The following is a 24805-nucleotide window of genomic DNA, read 5'->3' as shown; positions in this document are numbered from 1 at the left end:
TTTCGTTATGGTATATTAAAAAAAAAAAAAAAAAAGGTGCTGGTTTGAAACCCTCAGGACCAAAATAAACAGATCAATTTACCTAAGGCCTTGAGAAGCTCTTCCCGTACTGCTGAGGTGAATTTCCTCACAAGACAGAGTGTTGTCACAACCGCAAACAGCAAGTTGTATGAAAGGACAATGTAAAAGTTCCCCAGCCAATTAAATCTCCCGAAGTCTCCCAGGAGATCAAACCTGGTGATACCTGTAGAGGACAGAGAAAAAAAGTCAAACAACTGGGTTGGAAAAGTCGACACTCATTTGGTTTTCTGTGACGGACCCAATCAAGATGTTACACCCCCCCCCCCCCCCCCCCCCCCCCCCCGGACAAGATGTTCATGAGCTAAATTCTTCCAAGCAGAACATGGGACCTGGATTGATGGTTCTGTCTTCAGCTAAAACGCATTCAAATATGTCTTTCTCTCTCGGCGTGAAAAAAGGGTTAAAACCAATAATAAACTTTGAGGGAGCTGACTGTATAATTGCTATTTATTGAAATATTGTTTCATATAAAAAGGTAAATATAAAAAAAGAGAGCCACTCCCGAGTCTCCAGTATTCTCAGCCAGAGGCCTCTGACTCACGTTTCCCGGGGAGGTGATTGGTTGCACAATTTCTGACAGATTTCAACTGAAGAATAGAGATTACTCCTAAATTAACCCGAAACCTGATATTATTTAATTGTTTTTGCCATGAAAACATTACTAAAGTGGGTGTATCTTATATGTGGGATAGAAACAAATCCACTCTGGCTCACCCAAACAACCACTGAAATACAAACTTCATGCTTATTTTCATCACTCGACTGTGTCTTGGTTAACAAGTCCGGACTGTTCCCTGTGGACTATGAAATGATGGGTGACTAAGTATGGCAGCAAAGGTGGTACGCAGGTACGCTTCCTCCCTCTCCCAGGACCTTCAGACAGAGATAAAGGAGGGGTTTCTCCTGCAGGCTCGTCTTACTGTAGCTCCACACCACCAGACCAATTTCAAGCCGTCTGTCACAGCTGATTGCATGCTGCCTGGAAAGCCATCAACACCGTATTGTTTTCCTGCTTATCCATTTTGGCCTGCCAATCCGGGTGTTCTTGCACTCTACCACAAGGCCAGGACAGCTGTGACATCCAATAATAAAGTTGTGTACATAATTAAGCTTCCAATAACCTGATGTGTACATATTTATGTTGAATCCACGCACCACAACAGATTTTGGTCATCTGCATGCAGAAATTAGATTCAGATGTAGCACACTGACGTCTTTATACGTTCTGTAACATCTTCACAGCCTCCGTCGTCAATTAGATTGGGCAATCGTTTTCAGTGTCTAGAGAGATGCATTTACAGCCGCAGTTTGCAAGCATCAAGGACCTTTAAAAAAATTGCCTGTGAAGAGACGATGGAGACCCTTGTGGATGAAGCTTGCCATGTGGCCCGGCTACATCCCTCTTTAATGTTTTGATCTTGGTTTGGTAATTTGAGAACATTTACTAGTGGGATAAAAAGATGCTTGGCATTTGAAATGTCAGGGGTACGGTAGCGTAGTTAGAGACATTAGCATGCAGCTAGTCATGCATCCAGGCAGCAGGATTTTTTTTTTGATTTAGCATCTTTCTGATGTTGGCCATGTTTTATAAAAAGGCATTTTCTGTTGTTGTTGGAGGTTCCTTGTAATGTGTTTGTCTGTTGTGCACTGTGGACTGTGTATATTGTTTTCTGTATGAGTCTATTGTTAATAATCTTAATATGCGATGCTACTGGGAGATTTTCCCACTGGAAATGACACATTTGATTCTGTCTGCGGTGACCGCCGGTACACATTGGTGAGAGGATTATTACAATATTTACACTTGTTTTACTGCACAGGTTGTTTTTTTTGTTGTTGCTAAAACGATACTATGAGAGCGGCGAGAGAAAACTGAAGCCTGACAGCTCCACAAAGATCTGAAACTCACGACAGAGCTGGAGGGGAGCTGCAGATTTCTCTGTAGGCTCATCACTTCGAGTGACCCCTTTCACAGTGGGACATGTTTTTTCATTGTAATTTCATACATTGCTATAGAGTGCTGCAGGAATGAGTCCTAAAACCAGAAGACGACTTTGCATTTTTGCACATCGGTTCCCTCCACTCAAAGTCAAGTGGGTTTTTGGTTGGATTCTTGAAAGAAGGCCTGTGGTTAACACATGTTTAATGTTTTGTATCAGTAAATACCCCACCTGTGAATGTTGAAGCTTTAAGGTGTCCTAAATAAGGCTTTTGCTACAAAAACGTCATTACGCTGACCCGCATGTACAGCCTCGTTATTTATACTCACGCAACCACGGTGTAGATCCTCAATAACCAAACTTTGAACTTCTATTTTATTTTCTGTAATAATCCAAAATCCAGAGACAAAATACCCAATGGCGTTTTGTTGAGGGAACGTGTGCTAAGCTAATTTACGGCAACAGTCCATTACAAATAATGAATGAAAAGGTCCCTCGTTCTGCACTAGAGACGAAATGAGTTTGTTCAAATTTAAATCAAACTCCACGATGACCAACACGCCTAAACTACGTGATAAAGTTTAAACCAACAGCTAAAAAAACTAAACAACCAATATTGTGTGTAAACTGGTGTATTTGGAGATAACACTCACTACATTAATCAAATAGACAGACTTTGGCACACTTTCTGTGTTGTGGTACAGTTCCCCTTCTCCTATACAGAGCAGATTTCCCACACCTCATCTTAGATAGCTCAAAAACCATCTGCTCAAAAACCTTTTTTTGTCCCTTAACGTCTCACTTCTGCACTTCTTTTTTTCTCCCTTTCTTAAGCTTGGAGGCCTTTTCTCCTCAACTCTGTCTCATGCATTTATTCCTCTTAATCTATTCAGCGTCACAAAGCAGAACCTGTTGATATTTTGTAAAGCTCCCAAGTCACTGTATGCTCGCTCCGGCGTTTTCCCACTCTGTTGGTCTCTCTCTCTCTCTCACACACACACACACACACACACACACACACACACACACACACACACACACACACACACACACACACACACACACACACACACACACACACACACACACACACACACACACACACACACACACACACACACACACACACACACACACACACACACACACACACACACACACACACACACACACACAGCTATTTGAACAGCTGTGCTCTGCACTCTGCATGTTTATTAGTGCCATTGTGGTGGTGCTACCCCTGTCATTTTTACCCCTTCACCCTGCACTCTTTTCTAATGTCACTATGGGAAACTATAGGAGAATTCAACTTGCTAACCTTAATGGTCTGCAGTGTGTGGTGGGGGAGGGGCATTTACTCCTTCTGGTTGTTAATAGCGAGGTTGTTATGACATCGCCGACAAGTCTCTTTAGGAAATAGTTGGATCATTTGGAAAATCAGAAGAATGAGATGAGAAGATCGATTCCACTCTTGGGTCTTTCCACAGAATATGAAGCTTAATATAAAGACTTAAACCAGAGAAAGAGCTAGCCTGGATCTGTACAAACGATAGCAACAATGTTTCTTCAAACATTTTATCTGTACACATGGGCTTTATGTCAATTGGGAAACTAGCACACACACTGCTGTACTCACCTAGAGTTCTGGACATCACTGGCAGGGCTGAACTCAGGACCAAAATGGAGACGCAGCAACCGATGATCTACAAAATCAACACGCAATCAAACTTAAGATCGCTCACGCATACATGACATACAGTCATGAGACGTGTGAGGGGAAAGCACCCGTTGCACCAACAGCTTCAGCTGTGACGTGCCCACACATATGCACACATCACTTGATGTTAAATTAGTTCCACATATTGTACAATTAGAACCTCTGAAGTTGCTCATTACCAGGTTTTCTCTGTTGTCCTTTCAAGCCCTTTCACTGGAGCGTCATGGCTAGTTAACAAGCCTCACCACTCCCAAACTCATTACCAAGTGAATAGGTGCCAAACAGAGAAGACCCCCCCTCCCCTCCCCTCCCCAACCCCCCCAAAAAACCAACTCTCCCTGTGATGTACAAGAAAGGGGCTTGCACTTTGCCAGTGTTTGCGCAACCCACAAACAAATATTGGACAGATCAACTAAAGCCATTGAGGGGGCCCTGAGGAAAACGTTAGTGAGCAGTAGGAGTTCAGAGTGAGAGGAAGGGGGAAAAAAAGAGGAAATAGATGAAACACAGGGGGGTCCCAAACACAGCAGGACCATAGGAGCAATCTCGGCACCCTTGCCCCCACTTCACCCCGCACCCCGTCCTTCCATCCCATCTTTACCGTTGTCATGGTTGTGTCATCGTTCCTGGGAGTGAGTCCCTCAAAGACTCTCAGGCTGTAGAAGCCAACGACAGAGGACACCATCAAGTAGCTGTTGAGCAAATCAATCAAGGACCAAAAACACTTCTCTGCTGGTAGCAAAGCCGCTTCTTTTCTTGCCTTTTAAGTATTCCCAGTCTGCACCTTTTCAGCTACGATAAAAGGTGACGACACAGCACAACATGTCTTCCGGAAGGTGTCTGGCTGAACTATGTCCTGGGTAAACAAAGCTGGCTTGACAATGTTGCTCTTGGCCGTGGAGCATGCTACTTTGGCCACAAACAATATGGGGGGGGGGGGGGGGGGGGGGGTTACTTAAAGGATACAACATGAGGATGATCTCCAGCACCGCCTGAGCCAAGCCAAATGTGGACAGAGAAGTGTTCCCAATGCCTCGGTCCTGGAAGATGAAGACACAGACAGAAAGACTGGGTTATTCAGTGCCCTCAGACGCCAATCATAAATAAACACATCAGGAAGAAAAGCAGAAAATGGGAAACGACGGCAGAGCAGGCAGTTGCACACACATGCAATTACAGAAATCCTGCAAAGTAAAGTATGCGGTGCGTGAAGAATTTCCCCACTTGAGGAGGACAGAATTAAATTGGCTAAGTAATGAATGGAACAAGATGAAAGAGGCTCTTTTCAAATCACTGTCGATCACACAATATGTGAACAGGTGTTCAAACAAAAACGGCACATTGCTTACGGTAAGAAGAGTGTATAGGCTGAACACACGCCAAAAACATAAAAACAACTAAACAAATACTTTGGCAAACACTAGGCGTAAACCCCCCTTAACACCTAAAGGCCTTTTGAAACTGGAGCAGGAAAAAGGCACATCTACATATGCTGCACATACCAAGCATCTGTGTAGTCAAATGATAAATATTTGCTTTTGTCAATCATGGCACTGGGGTTGATCCTCCAAGGGACCCGTGTGTGTTGGGGGCACCTACAGTACTATGCATCGTGACCATAGACTGCTCACTTTCATACAAAGAAATCACAGATCCAAGTTTGAAAGGTTCCTCAAATCAGTATATTGCATTTTTTTTTATCTTGTAGATAATCATATGCATATGAGGTATATATGATTAAAACAGTGCAGTATTTTTCCTTGCACCTTGTGATAATAATGCATGACATCAATGCTTATATACATTATTTACTATTCTTTGCAAGAGTCTGGTCCTAGATTTAGTTTTTAGGTTACTATTTATGTAATTAATTTCTTTTTTACACACCTTGATTTGTTTTGTAAAAGAGCCTGAAGTAAAAAATGGAAATCCTGGCAGGTCGTTTCATGCCTTTTAATGCAACTGTCATCCCTGAGCTTACTGCAGAGCCATGCTGCAGTGCTCTCTCTCTTACACAGGGAATTAGCAGACAGCATCTGATGTAATTTATTAATGGAGGGAGGGTGGGCATGCATTAAGATTGTGTGTGCGTATGCCCGCGCTTAGGACAGCTAGCTTTCACAGTACGCCTCCTTTCAACTCTTACTTCTTTTTATTCCATGAGCAGGAAGGCTGATAGAGTGCGTGTTTGTGTGTGCGTTTGTGTGTGTCAAAGAGAGGGAAGGCTTGGCGGGCGGGCATGGGGGGGGGCTGGTAGATTCGTCCATGCTGCCTGCCACAGTTCTTTCAGCTGACACAATGCATTTGTAGCTAGTAAGATTAACACCTCGCAAAACCTGCGCAGTGGCGTGGTCGTCCTTGTTGTGTGTGTGTGTGTGTGTGTGTGTGTGTGTGCCTCGCGTCCTGACCATTTGACCTCAGCTGGGTCCCTGCCGTAATGGCAGCAGCATCTTTCTCAAATGTTATTAGAATTACTATTAGAATATATGTTTGTTGCCTTCATTTACTGCCTTTCACATGGTCATAAGTCTTTCTAATTCCCAACATACTATTATCCTCTTGCACACCAGATAATTCCCCCGGCTGTCATCTAACGAGTAGGAGAAAGAATTAGTCACAAAAATAAAAGAATATAAATATCTTCTTCTGAAAGGATTCGGACCAATAAGTCTGAACAGAAAATGCATGTGTTCTAAACTGAGTCTGTCTCCATGTGATCAACACCTTTAACTCTTACTTTAGTTTCAGTTGGAGACTGACATTATTTGACCCCACCACTTGTGAGGAGTTGCACCTACAGCCTGTTGAAAGCCGTGTCTTACAAAGAATAACCTGCTAAATAGGCTTGAAATATAGAGAATAAATACAGTTTGAATGCACCCCCATGCCAGGGATGACATGGGGGTGCATTCAAACTCTATGTATCCTTCTTACCTGGAATCAATTATATCATAAATTAAATACTACATTACATTTCCCATATTCCAAGCCCATTTTCCAATTTCTGAAAACCCTGAAGTGGCCCATTCCATTTCACAACCTGCCTCACTCCTAACTTTGCAGCGGCTCCCATTCTCAATAAAAATCGATGCTAATGAAGACGCTGGAGGTTAACGTACGTAGCTATCAATCTATACAATTTACTGTCTCGCCTTCAGATTTTCTTAATTAGATTGTGTCAACAACACATTCTACAATGTGGAACGTTGATTTATTTATCGAATAGGCTATTGGTTTTCAAACGAAGCAGACAGCTGACAAATTTGGATTATTGGGTGGCCTCTGCCTTTATCGTTAGTCCTCCACAGGCCTACATACTGCATGGTAGTCACACATCTGCATCCCTCTTTGGCATGCCCATTGTGTTTTTGGTTGTCGTACAGCATTGTGTGGGTCTGTGTTTAAGCGAAAATGATGATCTGTTGTCGTGGGTGTGGGTCGGACTTGCTGGCAGTTTTTCTTGATAATGCTTTGTTGGTGACCTCTGACTTCAAAAGTGGTTGAGTGGCATGTGCCCCATGAGCTGGTGTAAGGGTTTTGCTTTATTTTCATCTACATACTGCAGACATTACATTAACCATCAAGATACTGAAGGATTGTAATACTTGAGTTCACAGAAGCACGCGCCTTCGCTGCACTGGCAAAGGTTGTTTTTATTCTAGATGTCCGAATCAGAAAGGCAAAATTGGACGTACCGTTCGCTCAGATATAACCCATATTGTGGCTATCTTTAATCATTGAAGTAATGGCGATGTTGTGCTATCCATTCTCCTGGCCATAGTAGTTTCACAAATCTATTCTCACTTCATCTTGCCATGAAAATCATTCTTCCAAACTTTTTAACTATGTACCGCTGGACATTTTTTACCAAAGAGTGGTACAACAGTAGTCCCAGAGGTGCATTCACTCTCACTGTAATCCATTTTGTAAAATAAATCCTTTTTCAGCCATTGGTTTCCTATAATTAGTTTTAAATTAGTTAAAAGGTGGGATGATTTTGTGGAATTGAAGCTTTTCCCTGACCTCATCTGGGTGTGAACCTAACAGCATCATGGCTATAGATTTTAAAATTAAATTCACATTGTTTATGGTGGGCAGAAAGATATTTCTCCATTTATTTTTTATATGAAGCTGTAGCTAAGGTGAGCTTATCACAGGTGCTATTATGCATGTTTGTGTGTTCAGAGAAGGGCAACGTTGGTGAGTCCAAGAGCAGCTAATTGTCCATTTCACAAAATATAGCATCAAGTGTTGTGGACACCAAAGAGGAGGGCCTGCAATAACAATTTTATTGGTCCTTCTTAGTGCTTGTTCATCAAGCTGTAAAACACACTGTCCTTTACAGAGCCAGCTCCAGTTCCTCCTCCTCCTCCTCCTCGTTGCTTCCACAGCATCTCTGCTCCTCATCTACATCCACCTGTTTCTCCTCCCTGCTCTTTCTCTTTCTCTCTTCCTAGCTCCTCATCATCCTTCTCCACTTCCATCCTCTGCTTTGTAAAGCCAATTGGGGCACTGCTCAGTATGCTAAGGACTATGGCGGGATGCTTAGTAGGAAGGAAAGACAAACATTGACAGGGCACTTCCATTGTGCTCCCCCCCCACAACAATCAGCGCATCGGGGCCTCATTTGACTTTCCCACAGTCTCTTTACTCTGACAGACTCTTCAGACCTCAAACCAGCCGCTGTCTCTCCTTCTTTATGTCACTTTCTCTCCTATGTCCTTATCTCCTTCTAGACAGTGTGCGGGTAACTACGAGGGAGTTTCTGTGCTAGAGAGGCAGACAGTTCGAGAGCTGGAGGGCAGGGTTAACGGGGTGGATAGATGGATATCATATCTGTATCGATTGTGTCGGAGGACGAGACTTCCCCCCCCCCCCCCCCACCCCCTTCGTAGTGCTGTGAGCTCATCAGAGGTGTGGCATCCGTCCAGCTCTACAAACGTATAAACCATTTAGTGAGGCCACACATTCAGGGAAGACAGCTTCAAGCTGCATGACAAGTGTAATTTGGGGGATTTTCTGTGATGCGTCATGCCAAAGAAAACATCTCTGTTCAATAAAATAATTGGAATGTCGAGGGCAGCTCTGTCAGTTGCCCGCGAGACGCAAAATTAAATGAGGGAGAAATAGGATACATTATGTTGCCCCCTCTCAGACAAGAATGCAACCACAGACGCACACACGTACAAGCACATGCACGCACGCCTCTCTGTCACTGCAGATGAGATGAGATAAGAAGAGCTTAAAACACATTGCATGTTAGGCGGAGATGAAAATCTCTGAGAGCCATTCCACACTCGGTTACGCTGCCTCGCAAGCGTAAGAGCCCTTCACCTGGCCATGTCTGCCTTTGCAGGAGGGAGGGAAAGCAGCCTTTTCAGCCACTGTGGACTTGAGACACGTAGCGAGCTCAATGAATCTGCACACTGCTGTGAAATGACTTTCAATGAGCTCCCAAAACAAAACCATTGGCACAAGGTTCAAGTCTGATTAACATCAGGTCGGTCCTTTTCTTCCAACAAGCATCTGAGCATATCCGGAATTTGATTTATGTCCCCGCCAGGAGCATGGCAGGTCTGATAGGCAAGCTCTTCTGCAGTTTACATTCTGGGCGTGTGTGTGGGGAGTGAAAACGTACTTATGTGAGGTTACAGTGGGCTTACCGTGGATCCTTTGGGCATGGCAGTCTCATCCACCAGAAGGTAGAGGATATTAAATGCCACCATAAGCACTGAGATTGTCTGCAGACAGAGAGGAAGATAAAGATTTGTTTACACACGGCATAATTTAAAAACATTGATCAAATCCTCAGAGTATCCGGCATCATGATATAATTGAATTGTGGTGTCCTCGCTGGTAGGCAAGTATGGTAATGCATAATAACCGCCTTGTAATGCTCCAACGTTAAGCTGCTCAGAACCTGAACAATGTGGGGATGTTTGATGCACGTGCCATGAAGAAAGCAGAAAACGTATTCCCACACTATAATCTATTGAAAATGGTGGCTATTTAGCATTGTCTTAAACAGCTATTAAACAAAAGTAGTTTCCACACCCAGACTCAGAACTGTTAAGAGGATAGGATTTGAGGTACAGGGTGTTAGTCCCAATGGCCACCAGCCAGGCTGTATACGCCATGAGTAAACAGTTTGGGCTTAATGATAGGTCAGTCACAGCACTCACCGTGCCTGCGAGCAGGATCAGCATCACTATGGGATACAACAAGTTCTTCTCCCAACCCGATGCTTTCTTTCTTCTCTCTGGAGTGGAAATGAGTGCCAACACGTGAGGTTATTAGTCTCAAGAAATATATGTATAACCAACTCTGTAATGGGCACGATTCAGAGAAACAAACCACTTTCCATTGCTGGTTAATTAATATGCTCATCAAAGATAAATAATGAAACCTCAAGCCCTCTGGCTTTATTTTGTACAGCTTGGTTTGGTAAAACATATCGTGAGTGTGTGTAGCAAAACACAATCTCACCTCTCATCGCAACCATCCCCCCCAGGTAATATACATTTCATAACCTGAAAAAGAATTATGCTCTTCGTCTTTAATTAGTGTGTGTGTGTGTGTGTGTGTGTGTGTGTGTGTGTGTGTGCGCGTGTGTGTGTGTGTGTTTCGAAGCCAGATGATCCATTTCAAGTTTATATCTTCCATCTTCCTCATATTTCAACAGATCATCAGTCATGTTTGTCGTCACTGCTGACAGCTTGTAGACCACATGCACTATATCTTCTATGATGAACATCCACAGTACCCAACAATGTGTATCCGACTGCTTCTTAGTCCTTGCCATATTGACTTTCTTTCTCTATTTCCAACCTTGTTAGTCCTCCTTATTCTCAAAGTGCACCCACCCTGCCTGCCCGAGAAGTTTGCCAAGTGCACTTTATATGCACCATCCTTCTAAATTAATGACATCACTAAAAGGCTTGCTACAATATAAAGTTTGCATCTTGTCCAATATCCTAAGTGCCTTTGTGCTCTCCTCCCCCCACCCGGCTCCCCAAAAGACTCAGGCCTCATTTATAATATCCTAAAATGGATGGAAAATTATCAAGCAGTTCTGGTCCATGTCCAAATTAAGAAATTAAGGCAGACGGGGAGAAAGCGGCTGCCTGTCAGCAATATGTAAAAAGCTTACTTCTTGGCATATATTTCTATTTCTTTAGAGAAAAGATATCAGTCCTGCATAATACAAATACTTACCCAATTTATTCCTCTGATTTCTAATATTGTCCAGTTCTTTGTTGAGCTGCAGAGTAACCCTTTCTCGCGTATACATGTGTGAGGACGGTCCTGCTGAAACAGAAACCGTTGGAATTAACTTCATTTGTTGCATGATCAGATGCCGTTCATTATATTCATTACATCATGTTAACTTCCCAATGTCTTATGGGATGAGCATATGGTATTTGACTTATTTTTATTAAGAAATCCCATCACAACAAGTAATCCTGCTCTGAACTCAACAATGTGATCTCAAACAAGTCAAAAATAATTTCTTGTGTCAGGAGCTGTCTAGCACATGCCACAACTGGTTTAGTGGGCTGGAGAAGACAGCAAGGGATTCTCCAGGAAAACCACAAGGCCGGCTCATTTAAGGCTAATTTATCTATTTTACTCTGTTTTCCTTCCAACTTGACGCACTAGCGTAAAGGCCCCTAGGAGCCAAAGTGGAAGAGTATCCATTTGCATCCCCTGGGGTGATCGGCACATCAAGACCAATTAGTTCAGCGTTACACCGTTACTAACGTGCAATAAAAATACCATCTTTCATCTTTGTTACAAGAGTGAAGGACCAATCACTTTGATCAAACCTTTTTCTTCCCTCTTATTACGACCCGCCCTGTCTGGATGGGTTTAAGTAGGCAAAAGACGTGAGATAGATGGGGAGAGAGAGCTAACAGTGTTGTCTGTGCCCTCTCAGATACCTGTCCCAGGATCTAAGCAGGGAAAGTTTGAACCCTCCGAGCAAATGCAGTCACAACACAACAGGAAATGTCACGGGCAGTTCACAGCTTCTTCCCCCAGAGATGAACTGAACACTCTGCCTCAGGGTAGTGAGCTAATCTTATCACATTTGTGCATAACATACCCAACCACGGCCTTGCCCGTCACCCATGACGGCTCAATCATTGTTCAAATATCCGATCAAATAGCAGATCGAACCGAAGACAAAGAACAATATCGTTGCTTGAATTTCAGCCGCAGTATCTTCAATGACATCATTCTAAACTGGAGTTAAGTATATCCTTCTCCTTCTGCTGGCAGCACCAAGTAAGAGACTGAGTTACAGTGAGGCAGAGATGCTGAGTGAGGCTTCTGGCAGCCAGGAAGGCCCGGAGTAATTCAACGTATCCTCTCCAACCTTCAGCACAGTCGAAAGATTACGTCATCCACACATATGCTAAACACCATGCTGAGACAACAGAGGCACCGGCAAGGTCATTGTGCCGCATAGCATCTGGACGGGCGCTCTGCTAGGCTGCTATCAGCAGATCAGGGTCTTGAGAGGGCAGCGTGGACAAGTGTGTATGTCACAGCGCCGGCACTGCAGTATATGTGTCTGCTCTGCTTACTAGACAGTATCTTCCAAGCGAATAACCCACTGGAATATGATTCATAGGCAATAGGTGGAAGCTCCATTTGCATCTACAACTCGAATGCTTTGAAACACCGACACAACAAAGTTCTTACAAGCAGGGAAGATTAATCTCAAAGATACCTTTAGATTTATATTCAGGAGACGAGGCCAGGTGTGCACACTGTTCCCTGATTCAAACTTATCAACCGCTGTGTGTTTCCTTTTAAGTCATCAGTACGGCTTTCTGCAAAGTTTGGCATTTTTCGCTCGAACCATAACTTTAAAAAAAAATAACTTAACGTAAGCTTGAACACATTTGAAAGCAGTAAAGAAAGGCTGTGACCTTGTGCAAGTATATTGTAAAACCTGGTTTCTCGTAAGTAAAGTGTGAGCAGCTTATCTGATAGTTCTAGGTGCATGCCTCTAAACATTGTGCATATTAGGTTCATCATACCCGTGACAAGTAAAAACAGATGCACATGTCTAATCAGCCAGCGAACTCTCTGAACTATAAGACTTACAATATCAACAATGTCATTACAAACGGGCAATTACATACAGAGAGAGGACAACAAAGGCCCAGACGTGTAAACAAACATTGCTGCATCGACTGATGTGGCCCAACAGTCCACATCTGTAAACACAAACTGGGTCAAAGGATCTGTTAAGAGGAGCTGGATGCAGAGCGGACACAGGTGAAGCAAGACAACACTGCTCCTCTGAACTGTTCCTGAACTGCAGTCGCTCTCAGCAGATCAAAGGGACACCAGTCTAGCCTTCAGTTCCACCCGTGTGTGAGCGTGAACGCTGAGCATGTGCATCTACATACAGCATGGACACATTCATGTCGACATTCTTCTCTGCCTCTAATTCCCACCTTTTCAAACAGGCAAACGTGTACTGCGGCGTGGCCTCAGTGCACACAAAGAGATGTTGACCACAGTTATTTATTTTTTTGCCCCACAGAGACTTGTTAAGTTCAAACAGCTTCGGAGATGATAAGGAACAGATTACAATTATTCAGTTAGTTCAAAGCAGGGCAGTGTGGAATGAGCTCGAAGGAGCCATACGCATTGGTGGCAGTCTATGGAGTCGGCCGGTGTGGCATTCGAAAACATGCGTTATCGGGGAGTGATCTCCCTTACCTCCATGGTTTGAAAGGACGCTCATCCTCTTCATTTACTCGCATCTGTACACTTGGTTGCGCGCTTGAGTTAATATTATAAGTAGGTTTTGGAAATTGGCCCAAATGCTTCCTGCTTTTTGAGATTATTGAACGTCAAACAAGGAATTTGGGAACACAGAGGGTTGGACATGAAAAGGAAATGCAGGCTGAGAAAATAATCTTCACCATCCTTTAACGCTTTAAACTATCCTTTTGTGCGCCAGAACAGCACAAGGCTCCTTTCTCCTTGTCTCCTTTCAGGAGTCGCTGAAAAGTCTCTTTAATGTCCAAAGGACTTAGCCTGAAGTTCTTGTAAAAGATTTAATTTCCATCCTATTACCCGGGCTACCATTCTAGGCCTAAATGAGGCAATCATTTCACTAGTGTCTTAAATGGATCTTTAAAAACTCCCTTAACATAAAATATGGTCCTCGCCATGTGGCTGCTTTGCCCTTTAGCAGAGTTGTGAGAGTAAGACAGTGGTGGGGAAAGGCCTCTGTAGTGTGTGTGTTGATTTTTTTTTTTGCCAGTGTCTGTTCATGTCTGTCTCTTTGTGTGTGGCTGAATTTTCCATGCTAATTGATTCCAGTGTGGCGCGCTCCATCACACCCAATAGGACGGTCAACCCCTCCCCTCCCCTTTAATGTGCCAACACGTCTCCCACAGACATACCATTTAATCTCCTCTGAAGGGCTTCCTCCTGCAAATGGATGCAGTAAATCTGCTCATCCAGGTCCTCCAGGATCTGAAGGGAGGGAGCAGAGGAGGACGAGATGAAATGGGTTATAATTAGGCCCAAAGTGGGACTGGAGAGATGGCAGAGTTGGTGATGTATTTGTAGTCCTCTGCTGCGCATGTAAATGGTCGACTAAGACAGACAGTGGCTTCAAGTCTGTATGTTCAAGTTCAACTCTGTCGTCTTTCAGCAAAAGAAACTGATAGTTGTACATTTCTACTGACAAAACAACCACAGATAATGATTCCTTACTGTTGGCTTCACTAGTAACTGGCCCATGATGGTGAACATCCTGGACAATCCCACAGGAGTGCACACTACACATGAGACAGAGAACAGCGAGATCAGCTGTTTAACCACAATAAGGTGAACAAATTAAGCAATATTAAATGAACGATTACCAAGTATTTTTGTCAGTGTGTTTAAGAATAAATTAAGTGGCTTACTGAGTAAAAGCAGTCCTCCCATCAGAGATATACAGGAGTAGAGGTATGGTAGGTAAAATTCCCAAAGATCTACAAAGAAAAAACATTAATTTAATGAAAAATATAGGACAGGAAAGAATAGTTAAACATTTTTTAAAAAATGCACAAGATAGTTCCATTACAGAACTCCTTGTAAAATACTTTATATTTGTTACATTTGTATTTGTGAAGGGATTAAACAAACAATTTAAATGTGTGTGCTTTAGAGGCACATTTTCTTTACTTTGGAGGAAGCCTAGCTAATCAATTCCAGTATTTATGCTAAGCTAAGCTAACCAACTCCAGTTCAAGCTTTATAGTTAATGCACAGACATGAGAGTGGTATCAATCTCATCAAACTGTCTGCCAGAAGGGAAAAAGACAATTTCCCAAATTGTATAACTATCCGTTACAACTACTACAAGACAGTTACAAGCAATAATGACACAGAATCCTTTAGAAATGTACCGTAGAGTGACTCCATACAGGCTGGATCATTGTCAATGAGCGCTGACGCCACCCACACGATGCCCAGGATGAGCAAAGCCAGCAGGAAGAGCATCACAAAGGTCTCGAGTATACGCGCCTTAATGCCCTGACAGAAAGAGTGCACACAGAAGAAGAAAAAAAGAAAAGAAATCTAAGTGGATATGGCTAATACGATTGGTAATAAACACCACGGTTTTATATCAAAATACATCAAAAACACAGTGGGAGCTGGGACGTGGTATTACCCACATTTCATGTCATTTAAAAAAAATAGAAAATTAAAAAAAACACAAAACAAGATTCATTTTACGAGACTTCTCCCTCCTCCCAGGCTCATATTAAAACACCATCATTTCCATTCACAGCACACATGACATAAACGCTTCCACGGATTCCTGTGTAAAACAGCTCTTTTAGACACACATATTGTGGTCTATAAAGTGGCTCTAACAGGGGCTGGTGGTGGCAGAGGTGAAATTAAAAAGAGTAAGGGGGTGGGAGGTGCCGTAAGGAGCATGAAGCCTGACTGGGTCAGCTACTGTCTGCGATCAAGAGCAGACCTCCCATCTGGGGCCGATTAGGAGCTCCCTTAGCACCACGGTCGTGTCCCGGGCCGCGCAGACGAGAGGGTTTTGGGGTAATTTGGGTTTTCCGGGTCACAAACTTCTGAGTGGTTAATAAAGTCCTGCTCTACCTGTTCACACAGTTTCCATTTCCCCCCCTGCTGGAGAGCCGAGCGGTCTATGCCTGTAAGATAGATAGGCGTTTTCGTACACATGTCAGTTAGGCTACCAGGCACGGGATAACAAGGGCTCTCTGCTTGTGGAGCGCTGCTTAAATTGGCCACATATGAGCAATTTGTTACCAGCTAACATAATGGCCGTGCGGTTGCTGTTCAGTATTTGCCAACAGGTCCATGAAGGGGGTCTCTCTTTGAAAGTATCCCCCGTTAATCAAGTCGCTTTATGGAATGCAAATGGTTTCAATTCTGCAGATTAAATCAGACATGGCATAGTTTTTTTTGGTTCTTGTTTTACACAGTTCGAGATTGTTAACCAAACCACCTGTCCTTCAACATTTACATTCCGATCCCTGTTTAATAGCCTTCTTCTCTCCTATGCAACCTAAGATCTAGTCCCTCCTCACTAACTCTTGAGATCTTTTCTCTTTTACAAGCACCGTTAGTGGGTCACAGCCACATTTGGTACATTTATTGTCTACACATCATCAGTCCACGCTTTGGATGTTGATGTAGGGATTTAAGCTTATTCTCAGACTCCATACATTGTCAGTGGTGAAATTCCCCGTAGCATCCTTTAGCATTTACTGAGCAATCAGTCGCCTCGTGCCTCCCCTTGCGTGGTATTCTGGAAAAGCCTCAGTGAGTGAGTGTAGAATTTTCTAGCACAAGAGAGAGGAGTGGGCAGGGTCTGGAGTGCCCCAGTGTGGCCAAGGTGGACACTGCAGCCACTGACAGGTAATGGTAAGAGGGTGTAATTGGGCCTTATGGATTCTTTAGTCAGCACTAAAGAAAACTAGAATCTTAGAGAGGTATTATGAGTATAAATCATGACAGTGATAATTTATGGGAACTATATTCGCGTAATTTCCGTTATGGAAATACACTAAAAATATAAATACGACACCACATACAAATATGACATTTTGCTGACTGCCTCGTGCACCTTTGCAGACACTTGGGCACTTGTGAGTTCGCCAGATGGATGCTGCAATCGGGAATCTCACCGACCGGCTCAACTGGCCAATGAGGAAAGCACTCAACACCGTCCAAAAGAGGGAGAAAGGAAGAGATGGGAGAGCGATAGATAGAAATAAAGAGGGAACAACAGCGGGAAACTGCTGGAGGAGAGGAGTCGACGTCTGAGCGCATCTCAATCCCCGGAGGTGGGAGAGGTGAGAGAGGAATGCTTTCAGGGACTTCAGCCACGTCCCACACGCGCTCTCTTAAGGATGCATCAGGACGAGCAGAAGCCGCAGGCAGGACGTGCGTCCGCTCAAGCGCACCAGTCCACCTTAACAAGCTGCCCATGCCATGGTGAAGGTGTATTCCCTTCAGATAGGTCTCTCAATCATTTATACGACTCAAATCATTACCCATTCAGATCATTTAGGGCAAAGGCAAAGCTTGTCACCTCCCTTACTATCATCCCTGGTTCCTGCCTCGCTGGAAGAGCAATCCACTGTGGTCAGATGTGATTCGACAGTGCAGGAGAAAAGAGGACACTGAACTGTGAGCCCAGATGGGCATCATTGATCCATGCACATGCATGACATTGTACACTGAAAGTTCCTCCCTATTCTTGCAAGATAAAAAATGATTTTGTTCCTCATCAAATAGAAGAACTGTGGTATAAAAATAGAAAAATGCAACTAAGCTATCATCACTGCTCAAAGAAGAAACTGTCAACTGGTGAGGGAAGAGAGGAAGAAGAAAAGACCTGTGCCCTGGCATCCAGAGCGCCCGCTGAAAGTTTCTATTCTTGCCATTCTAAATGTGTAACTACATCTAAATATAGCAGCTCTGAAATATTCAGCATCCCCTGATCCTCACACCGACATCGAGTGAGGGGCTGCTTAACTGCAGCGATGCTCGAACACGACTGGAGAGACTTCCAAGAAATGTGTGTAGTGGCCAGAGATTTTAAAAAGTAAATAAAAAACGCTTCATATGCAGTACCATACAAGACATGCATGAATTCACGCACGCACGCACGCACGCACGCACGCACACACACACACACACACACACACACACACACACACACACACACACACACACACACACACACACACACACACACACACACACACACACACACACACACACACACACACACACACACACACACACACACACACACACACACACACACACACACACACACACACACACACACACACACACACACACACACACACACACACACACACACACACACACACACACACACACACACACACACACACACACACACACACACACACACACACACACACACACACACACACACACACACACACACACACACACACACACGACCAGCAAGGTGAATAAACCTCCAAATCCACCCAATTACACAAAGCCACAGAGGGCCTGGAAACAGTTCACAAGCTTTTTCGCCCCGCGTGTGCTGCAGAGGAACTAAAGCACTGTCTTTGATGTCGTGCTTCCACCCGACGAATCCAGCAGAGAGTTTTCACCTCTGGGAGTTAAATGCCACTGTGCAATAGTGGACAAGTGTAAGAGAGAGTGAGAGATGATACTTGGGAAGACGCAGGGCTGTGTAGGATGTTGGGGTGGGATGGGGGGTGAAATCGGACAAAGAACGAGAGTTAGGTGGTGCAGGAGCTTCCGAGTTGCCGCCATCAATCCTTAGCAGGTCAGCAGGCGGTGGCAGAGATCATCCTGCAGACCATCCTTCTGCTCACTGTCAGGGGCGTGTGGAACAAGGGCCCAGAGTGTAATACGTGAGGGAGGGGGGCAGGGTCCTTTTTTTTGCTCCTTAGCAAAAGGACTGCCCTCTTTGCTAAAGACATGCCAGATGCCCAGGGACCTTATTAGTGTATCCTTCAACCAGTCGGCCACAGCGCAATGACCGTGTCAAAGACAGAAAGCAGAGGAGAGGGACACTCCCCTGTAAAGCTGCACAATGAACTTCTAAAGACTCGTAATAAGACTTCTTAATAAAGCACCAATGACACGAGAGCATGGAAAATGATCGGAATCACATCGTATCGTTCAAACCAGTGGGGGAGGACGGGGAGGGGGGGGGTTACCCCCCAAAAAGGGAGAGAAAACATTGTGAATGTTCATGATTTTGGGGATGTGAATTAAAACTCCCTGCTGCGTTCACGGTTTCTGATTCACCAGATGAGTCAGAAAACAGAAGGCTTTAAATGAAGGAAGCAGCCTCAGTACTTTCTGATGTTTGCCAAGTTTTATTTGACATCCTACAGTGACGACAGCTTGTTCTGATTACTGAAAGGTGTCAGACTGATAAGTCTTCACAGAATAAATGACTGTATCCTGACTTTTTCTTCAAGTAAAAGGTTAAGGCCAAATAGACCTCATAACATATCAACATAATACTTAAAATTACGTAAATGAGTTGTGGACGATATCTCGCTTTAGAAAAAAAATAAAAAATAAAGAAATATGGCAAAACGATCTAGAGCAGAATCAGCTAAGCTTCAGAATATGTCACTTAGGTTAGAAAAACTGAGTCACGAGAGGAAAGGTGCAAAGAAATCCTGAGCAACTCGCTTGTTCTTTTTTTTTTGTTTAATTCCCAGCTCGAACTAATATGTTGCCATGGAAACGAACATTGTAACAGGCAGCTTTAGGGAGACATTGTGACCTTAAAGGAAGGTATGTAAACACCACTTTATATTCTCCGACTGGCCCTGGCCGAAAGAAGGCCTGGGAAAAATGTCTGCATGTGCAGGAGATTTGAAATAAATATCCAGGCCCCCATTGTGGAGCTCCAACAAAGAGGAGTATCTTAGTAACACCACGCGGGTTTGCTCGGCGAGACGTTTTCTCCCCCCTCTCCTCCTCTCCCTCCACAATAAACACACTTCTCATCATTGGCGGGTTAGGGCTTAGGATGAGATTGATGAGGAGTTTCTTTAACTACCAGATGAAACCTGTTGGCCCTTTGCTGGGTCAGTCAGGGGGTCAGACTCGTTCCAACTCGTTTCAGGATCAAACACATTTCAATACTGTGGCTAAGACCAAAAGACTACACTGCAAAGCATACTACTCCATATTGTTTCTTAAATAATGAAAAAAAACTTCTTGAAAAAAGATAGAATATTAAAACCTACTGTAATTGTGCATATTTGTCCTCACACGGCTACAACAAGTGTTAATAACTCAGGCTGTGGCATTCAATACATATTTCTTCAGCAAAAGATAAACATCTGAGCATTAGTGCTAAGAAAATAAGATTAGACTACACTAGAAATAGGCCAGGAAGCTTTCATCGTCAAAACCTCTTTATATATATATATATATATACCTTGATCTAATTGTTTTTGAGTAAATATAGCTTCAAGATATCACACTCGTCATGTATAATTACTAAGCCAACTTAAGTCTCTTGATATAAATAGAAGCTGGAAACAAAGGCTGGTGCTGATGTCCTCACAGTCTTTTGTCAGAACACGCCGATCATCTCTATATGGATGACAGCGATGGCTCTCATCATGATAATGCCATCTACTGGCGGTGCAGACGCATCTATAAGTGACAGAAATGCTTCAGAAAGCCTCAAAAACGTTTACCGATGCACTCAAACCAGCGAAAGCTCATTTAGAATACAACTTCGTAAGCAACTCCCAAATACACCGTGCTGCATAGGTTTCAAACACATCATCGGAACCAATGAACCTGAACTACACAACAACCTTTAGTGGCCTCAGTGATGCAGCTTTTGGGGCAAAGATTTGAGAACACGGCAGTAAAGCGGGAGACGTTTTACAGCAGCAAATAAAGCTAGATCATAACATCTGACATCAAGAGCCTAAGTCGCTCTGATTCATCCACAATTTGGACAATTTGCTAAACTATTAATCTCTCAGGTGACAGAGCCTCTAAAGAGCTGAACAGTTAACGTAGAAAAAAGAAGAAACATCCACATTTCCATCTTTATTCTGGTGGCGTCTTTTAGTACATCGTCAAAAGTAAACACAGCCACATGAAAAAGGCTGACTTACAACGTTAGTAGTGAAATTCATCATTCACTTCATTTCCGCAGTCAAAAGGACCTCGCAGTGCCATAACATTCGCCCAGGAGGTTAAAATGCCACATAAAACCTTATGACAATGTGGTCTAATGCTGTTATTGGGGAAAGGGATAATATCACATTATAAAACCTCAGATCTGTCTTTTACATTCCTCTCGCTGCCGGCCGCATGATTGACTCTGCAGGCGGTTCCGTGTTTTTTTTGTTGTTTTTTTTTCTTTCTTTTTTTTTTTAAGTGTCACCTCCACCCCTTTCATAACACACACACACAATATATACGTGCAAGTGCAGCTCAACATTGAACAGTGCTTCCTCTAAGCACATTTATGGAAGATCAGTAGCAAGAAACAGTCTTGCTGAAATGAAAAAGAATAAAAACGTGAAAGAGGCCCTCATCCTGCTTCCTACACATCAGGTCCCGCCTTCTACTGAAGGAATCCAACCGAAACAAATTAGTGGGCCGAGGAAGAAAAGAACTGGCTACACACTACAGTACAGACTAATTTTTATGTGCTTTTGCCAGGAGGGACATAAACCAGAGAGGTTTCAAACTGTGACACAGGATAGAGGTGTATTAAAAGTAAATCTTTCCCTCTCCATTTTGCGGGGTTCTATTGTGCTGTCATGTTGCTGCGACTTTATGGACTTTTGGAACACGAGCCCCCAGCCTCTTTTTGGGGGGGGGGGTAATCAATTAAACAAGGAAGTTCGCTGAGCCTTACAACTCGATTATTAGCCTGTCCTTTTGAAGTTTTATTTTGGGGGGCTGGGGAGGGGGTGACAAGGAATCAGGCTTTAAATCAGCAGGGCCGATGCAGCAGTGTTGAAGCGTTTGCAGCCGATGGCCTTATTGGAAGGGTTTGTCAGGATGTGGCGCTGGGCGAAGTCCAGATATAGACTTTCAGTGGTTAATGAACTTTCTGCAGTGGCAGTTACAGTCAGTGGCGTGAGTCAGGGAGAGGGCAAGGACAAGGCACCTGCTGCTGCTGTTAAGAGAGCGCCCCTTGCATGGATAGCATAGACATTTATCCACACAGAAGGCAGAAAATAAGTTTATGATTTTTCTTACGAGGCTTAGTTTTACAATCATTGCGGATTGTCTTGTTTTCAATTAATCACTTCAGTTACAGTATCACAAAAAAAACGTTGATACATTTTTCTCAGGATTTTTTAATCTTTTGTGAAGCTCAGCAAAGCGTCAAACTCATTTACCATTTCTAACTTTTTTTATTTTATTTTGATGATCGTTGGTAACCTTGCGTCACACACAAAGACAATAAACAAAAATGAAAATGATGCATATAAATTCTGCAACAAGCTTAAGGCAATGTACCTTTTTAGATCCTGCGAATCCCTCAGACTCCAGGAAGAAATAGGCAAAGGGCATCAGGACAAAGAGGCAAAGGTTGGAGAACAGTGACACCAGGTTCCACAGTCCTGCAGAAACCAAGCACATGACGGTGCACACAAACAGGTCATTCAAAAATCAATAGTCAATCCTATTTTTAATGTGTAATTATTTCAGGCTCTGTGAGGTTACATTACAAGGTTTTCCCATCAGTTTGAGAGCTTTCCCTTGAATGTTAGTAGTTGTGAGTGGAGATGCCAAGTTGGTGTTATCTGGTAAGTGTCTTTGTATCTGTCTAAGTTATGGACTCTAATGCCCCCTGGTGGCTGTTGCAGCACCCAACAGCCTGATGGACGGGTTATCTTTGACTGTGGGGCATGACTGTGAAATAAAAATGTCAATTAATCAGATATGTGGGGACATGGCAAGTACAAAAGAAAATACTTTTAAATCTCACATGGTTTGGTTTTAAATCATAAAGAAACTGGCCTACTCCATCTATCTGCTTCTGATGATGGTGGTTACACATTTAAGATGAGCACAAACTTAGTGCATGTCAACTCATATTCCTTTAACACAACCATCCTTTAAATGTTCAACCATCAAAGTTTAAAGAGGGTCAGCATTCATAGAAAAGTAAATATTTCTCAGTATTTGGTCTATTTATGGGAATCAGAGCTTGTGGTCTGGTAACAAAATGAAGACTTCTGAAGACTTCATATTAACAGTAGTGACAACAACCAACAACATTATTAGAAAACTCCATAGGTGATGGGACGCTTTCAACCTACGTCAAAAGTCAAGCAAATTCAAATGGAGTTTGTACACTACAGTCTATTAATATTCTTTTAATCCAGTTTGTGTTTTAAGTAGTGATCTTTAAGTAAAACCAAAAGCTTGACAGAATATCTGTTTTTAGTGGCAACTCCAATCTACTGTTTTATTAAGTTATAGCACAAACAAACTGGAATAAAATAAATTCTAAGTATAAATGATGAGTATATATATATATATATATATATATATATATATATATAAAATTGAAGAGTTTTGGACACCACCGCTTTCTAAAGTCAAAAATACAATTGTTTTTACTAGGTGGGTACTAGTCCATTGCAATTTGTACATGATGCTAATCAACACTGATTCTGACATTAAGGTAAAAAGATCATTATGATTCTACTCAATGTTATTGATTAGAATCAATATGTTAGAATACAGAAGATGTTTTCCAATCAAAAGACAAAAGGAGCAAGGGAGAAAACTAGTTAGTCTAATTAAAGAAAAAGACACACGATACGAGATGGACTGACCGTGAATGAGGGAGCCATTGAGCCACTGAATGTAATAGTTTTTGGGGAAGGAGAGGAGGATCTCGTTACTAATGATTGAGAAAGGCAGTAGGAAGACGGCACCACCCGACACTGCCAGGGTGAAGGTGCACAAGTAAAATCTGCAGATGGAATCAAACACAAAACAGACAGAAACGCACACAAATGTTAGGACTCGTCGAGTTAAAAACACATGCAAAATCAAACATGGTAATAACATACCTCTAAAGATTATATGTCAAAAGAAAGGACTTGGTTACTGGATGATTCACCTGAGAGGACATGTTGTAATATAATAAAGACATGGAGGGGATATGTTTCTGCAGCCTTCTAGAGGTTCAGAGGCTGGAGGTCTCCAGATTGGACCCTGGGGACTGACCATCTGCCCAGTGGTCCTCACTTTACTAAAAGAGCTCATTAACTGAAATGCTTTCCATCATATAGCTGGACCCTGAGGTACTATTTTGCCGAGCTGGAACTAAACATGCAGGAGGCTTGTGGCTCCAACAGGTCCCCCTTGAGTGTGCTGCAACTCTAAACTGAGCGATATGGGATACTGGCCACCACAGTTCTAGCTAATGGGTGTTTAAGGGTAGTTAGTAAACAAATGCAATGCTTTTTCAATTTCTGTAAATGGTTATTATCGTTATTGAATAATATCTGATTATTTCAAGATTCATCCATTAATCGCTTGGTCCATGGAATGTGAGAAAACACACCTCACAACCCAAAATATATTCACCTCACTGTGGTATTAACTATTTGAAAAAGATTCTCTATTGTTGCTAGAAAACATGACGTCAATGATGAATCTATTATAAAAGTAGGTGCAGATTTAGTGTCTGTTAATCTAGTCATCAATTTATTGTTTCAGCTCAAATTCGCAACATTGAATTCTAATATTTCTTGACTCAAATAGCTCACTAACTTTCTTAACATACATTTGCTTTCTTGTGTTTATTTTGTATATAAAAAAGAAGATATGATTAGTACTTCCTAATTGGCCAAATATATATCTAGCTAAGATACACAGTTGTAAAAGAAGAACGAACTCAGATTGACTCACGATATTCTATTGACAACAGCATCTTCATCCTCGTGGTCATCTAGAAAGGAAACCAAAAGGCTTCAGTCAGAAGGAGGTTGGAGCGTGAACCTTTGAGCTGTAACAG

At 42.8% G+C, this 24805-nt stretch overlaps 1 protein-coding gene across 3 annotated transcripts in view; it reads right to left on the bottom strand.

Annotated features, from left to right (window-relative positions):
* The window catches only part of lmbr1 (limb development membrane protein 1), a 32991-nt gene that overhangs the window by 3200 nt on the left and 4986 nt on the right, over positions 1-24805 (bottom strand). Inside the window, exons 3-16 of one of the 3 annotated variants that reach the window (XM_034559589.1) lie at positions 24700-24739; positions 23616-23755; positions 22288-22391; positions 15165-15291; positions 14679-14747; positions 14485-14549; positions 14169-14241; positions 10954-11046; positions 9921-9997; positions 9402-9479; positions 4705-4778; positions 4340-4430; positions 3658-3724; positions 83-244 (exon numbers count right to left, since the gene is read on the bottom strand). In XM_034559589.1, coding sequence (XP_034415480.1) covers positions 83-244; positions 3658-3724; positions 4340-4430; positions 4705-4778; positions 9402-9479; positions 9921-9997; positions 10954-11046; positions 14169-14241; positions 14485-14549; positions 14679-14747; positions 15165-15291; positions 22288-22391; positions 23616-23755; positions 24700-24739 — 1260 coding nt within the window. Of the gene's footprint in view, positions 1-82; positions 245-3237; positions 3429-3657; positions 3725-4339; positions 4431-4704; positions 4779-9401; positions 9480-9920; positions 9998-10953; positions 11047-14168; positions 14242-14484; positions 14550-14678; positions 14748-15164; positions 15292-22287; positions 22392-23615; positions 23756-24699; positions 24740-24805 lie in introns of those variants that run through there. The other 2 variants (XM_034559590.1, XM_034559591.1) reach the window with 2 other exon arrangements.

Source organism: Cyclopterus lumpus, chromosome 20 (assembly GCF_009769545.1).
Source record: "Cyclopterus lumpus isolate fCycLum1 chromosome 20, fCycLum1.pri, whole genome shotgun sequence".
NCBI classification, from domain to species: domain Eukaryota; kingdom Metazoa; phylum Chordata; class Actinopteri; order Perciformes; family Cyclopteridae; genus Cyclopterus; species Cyclopterus lumpus.
Note: the sequence above shows the minus strand (reverse complement) of the source record. Positions and strands in the feature narration are given on the sequence as shown.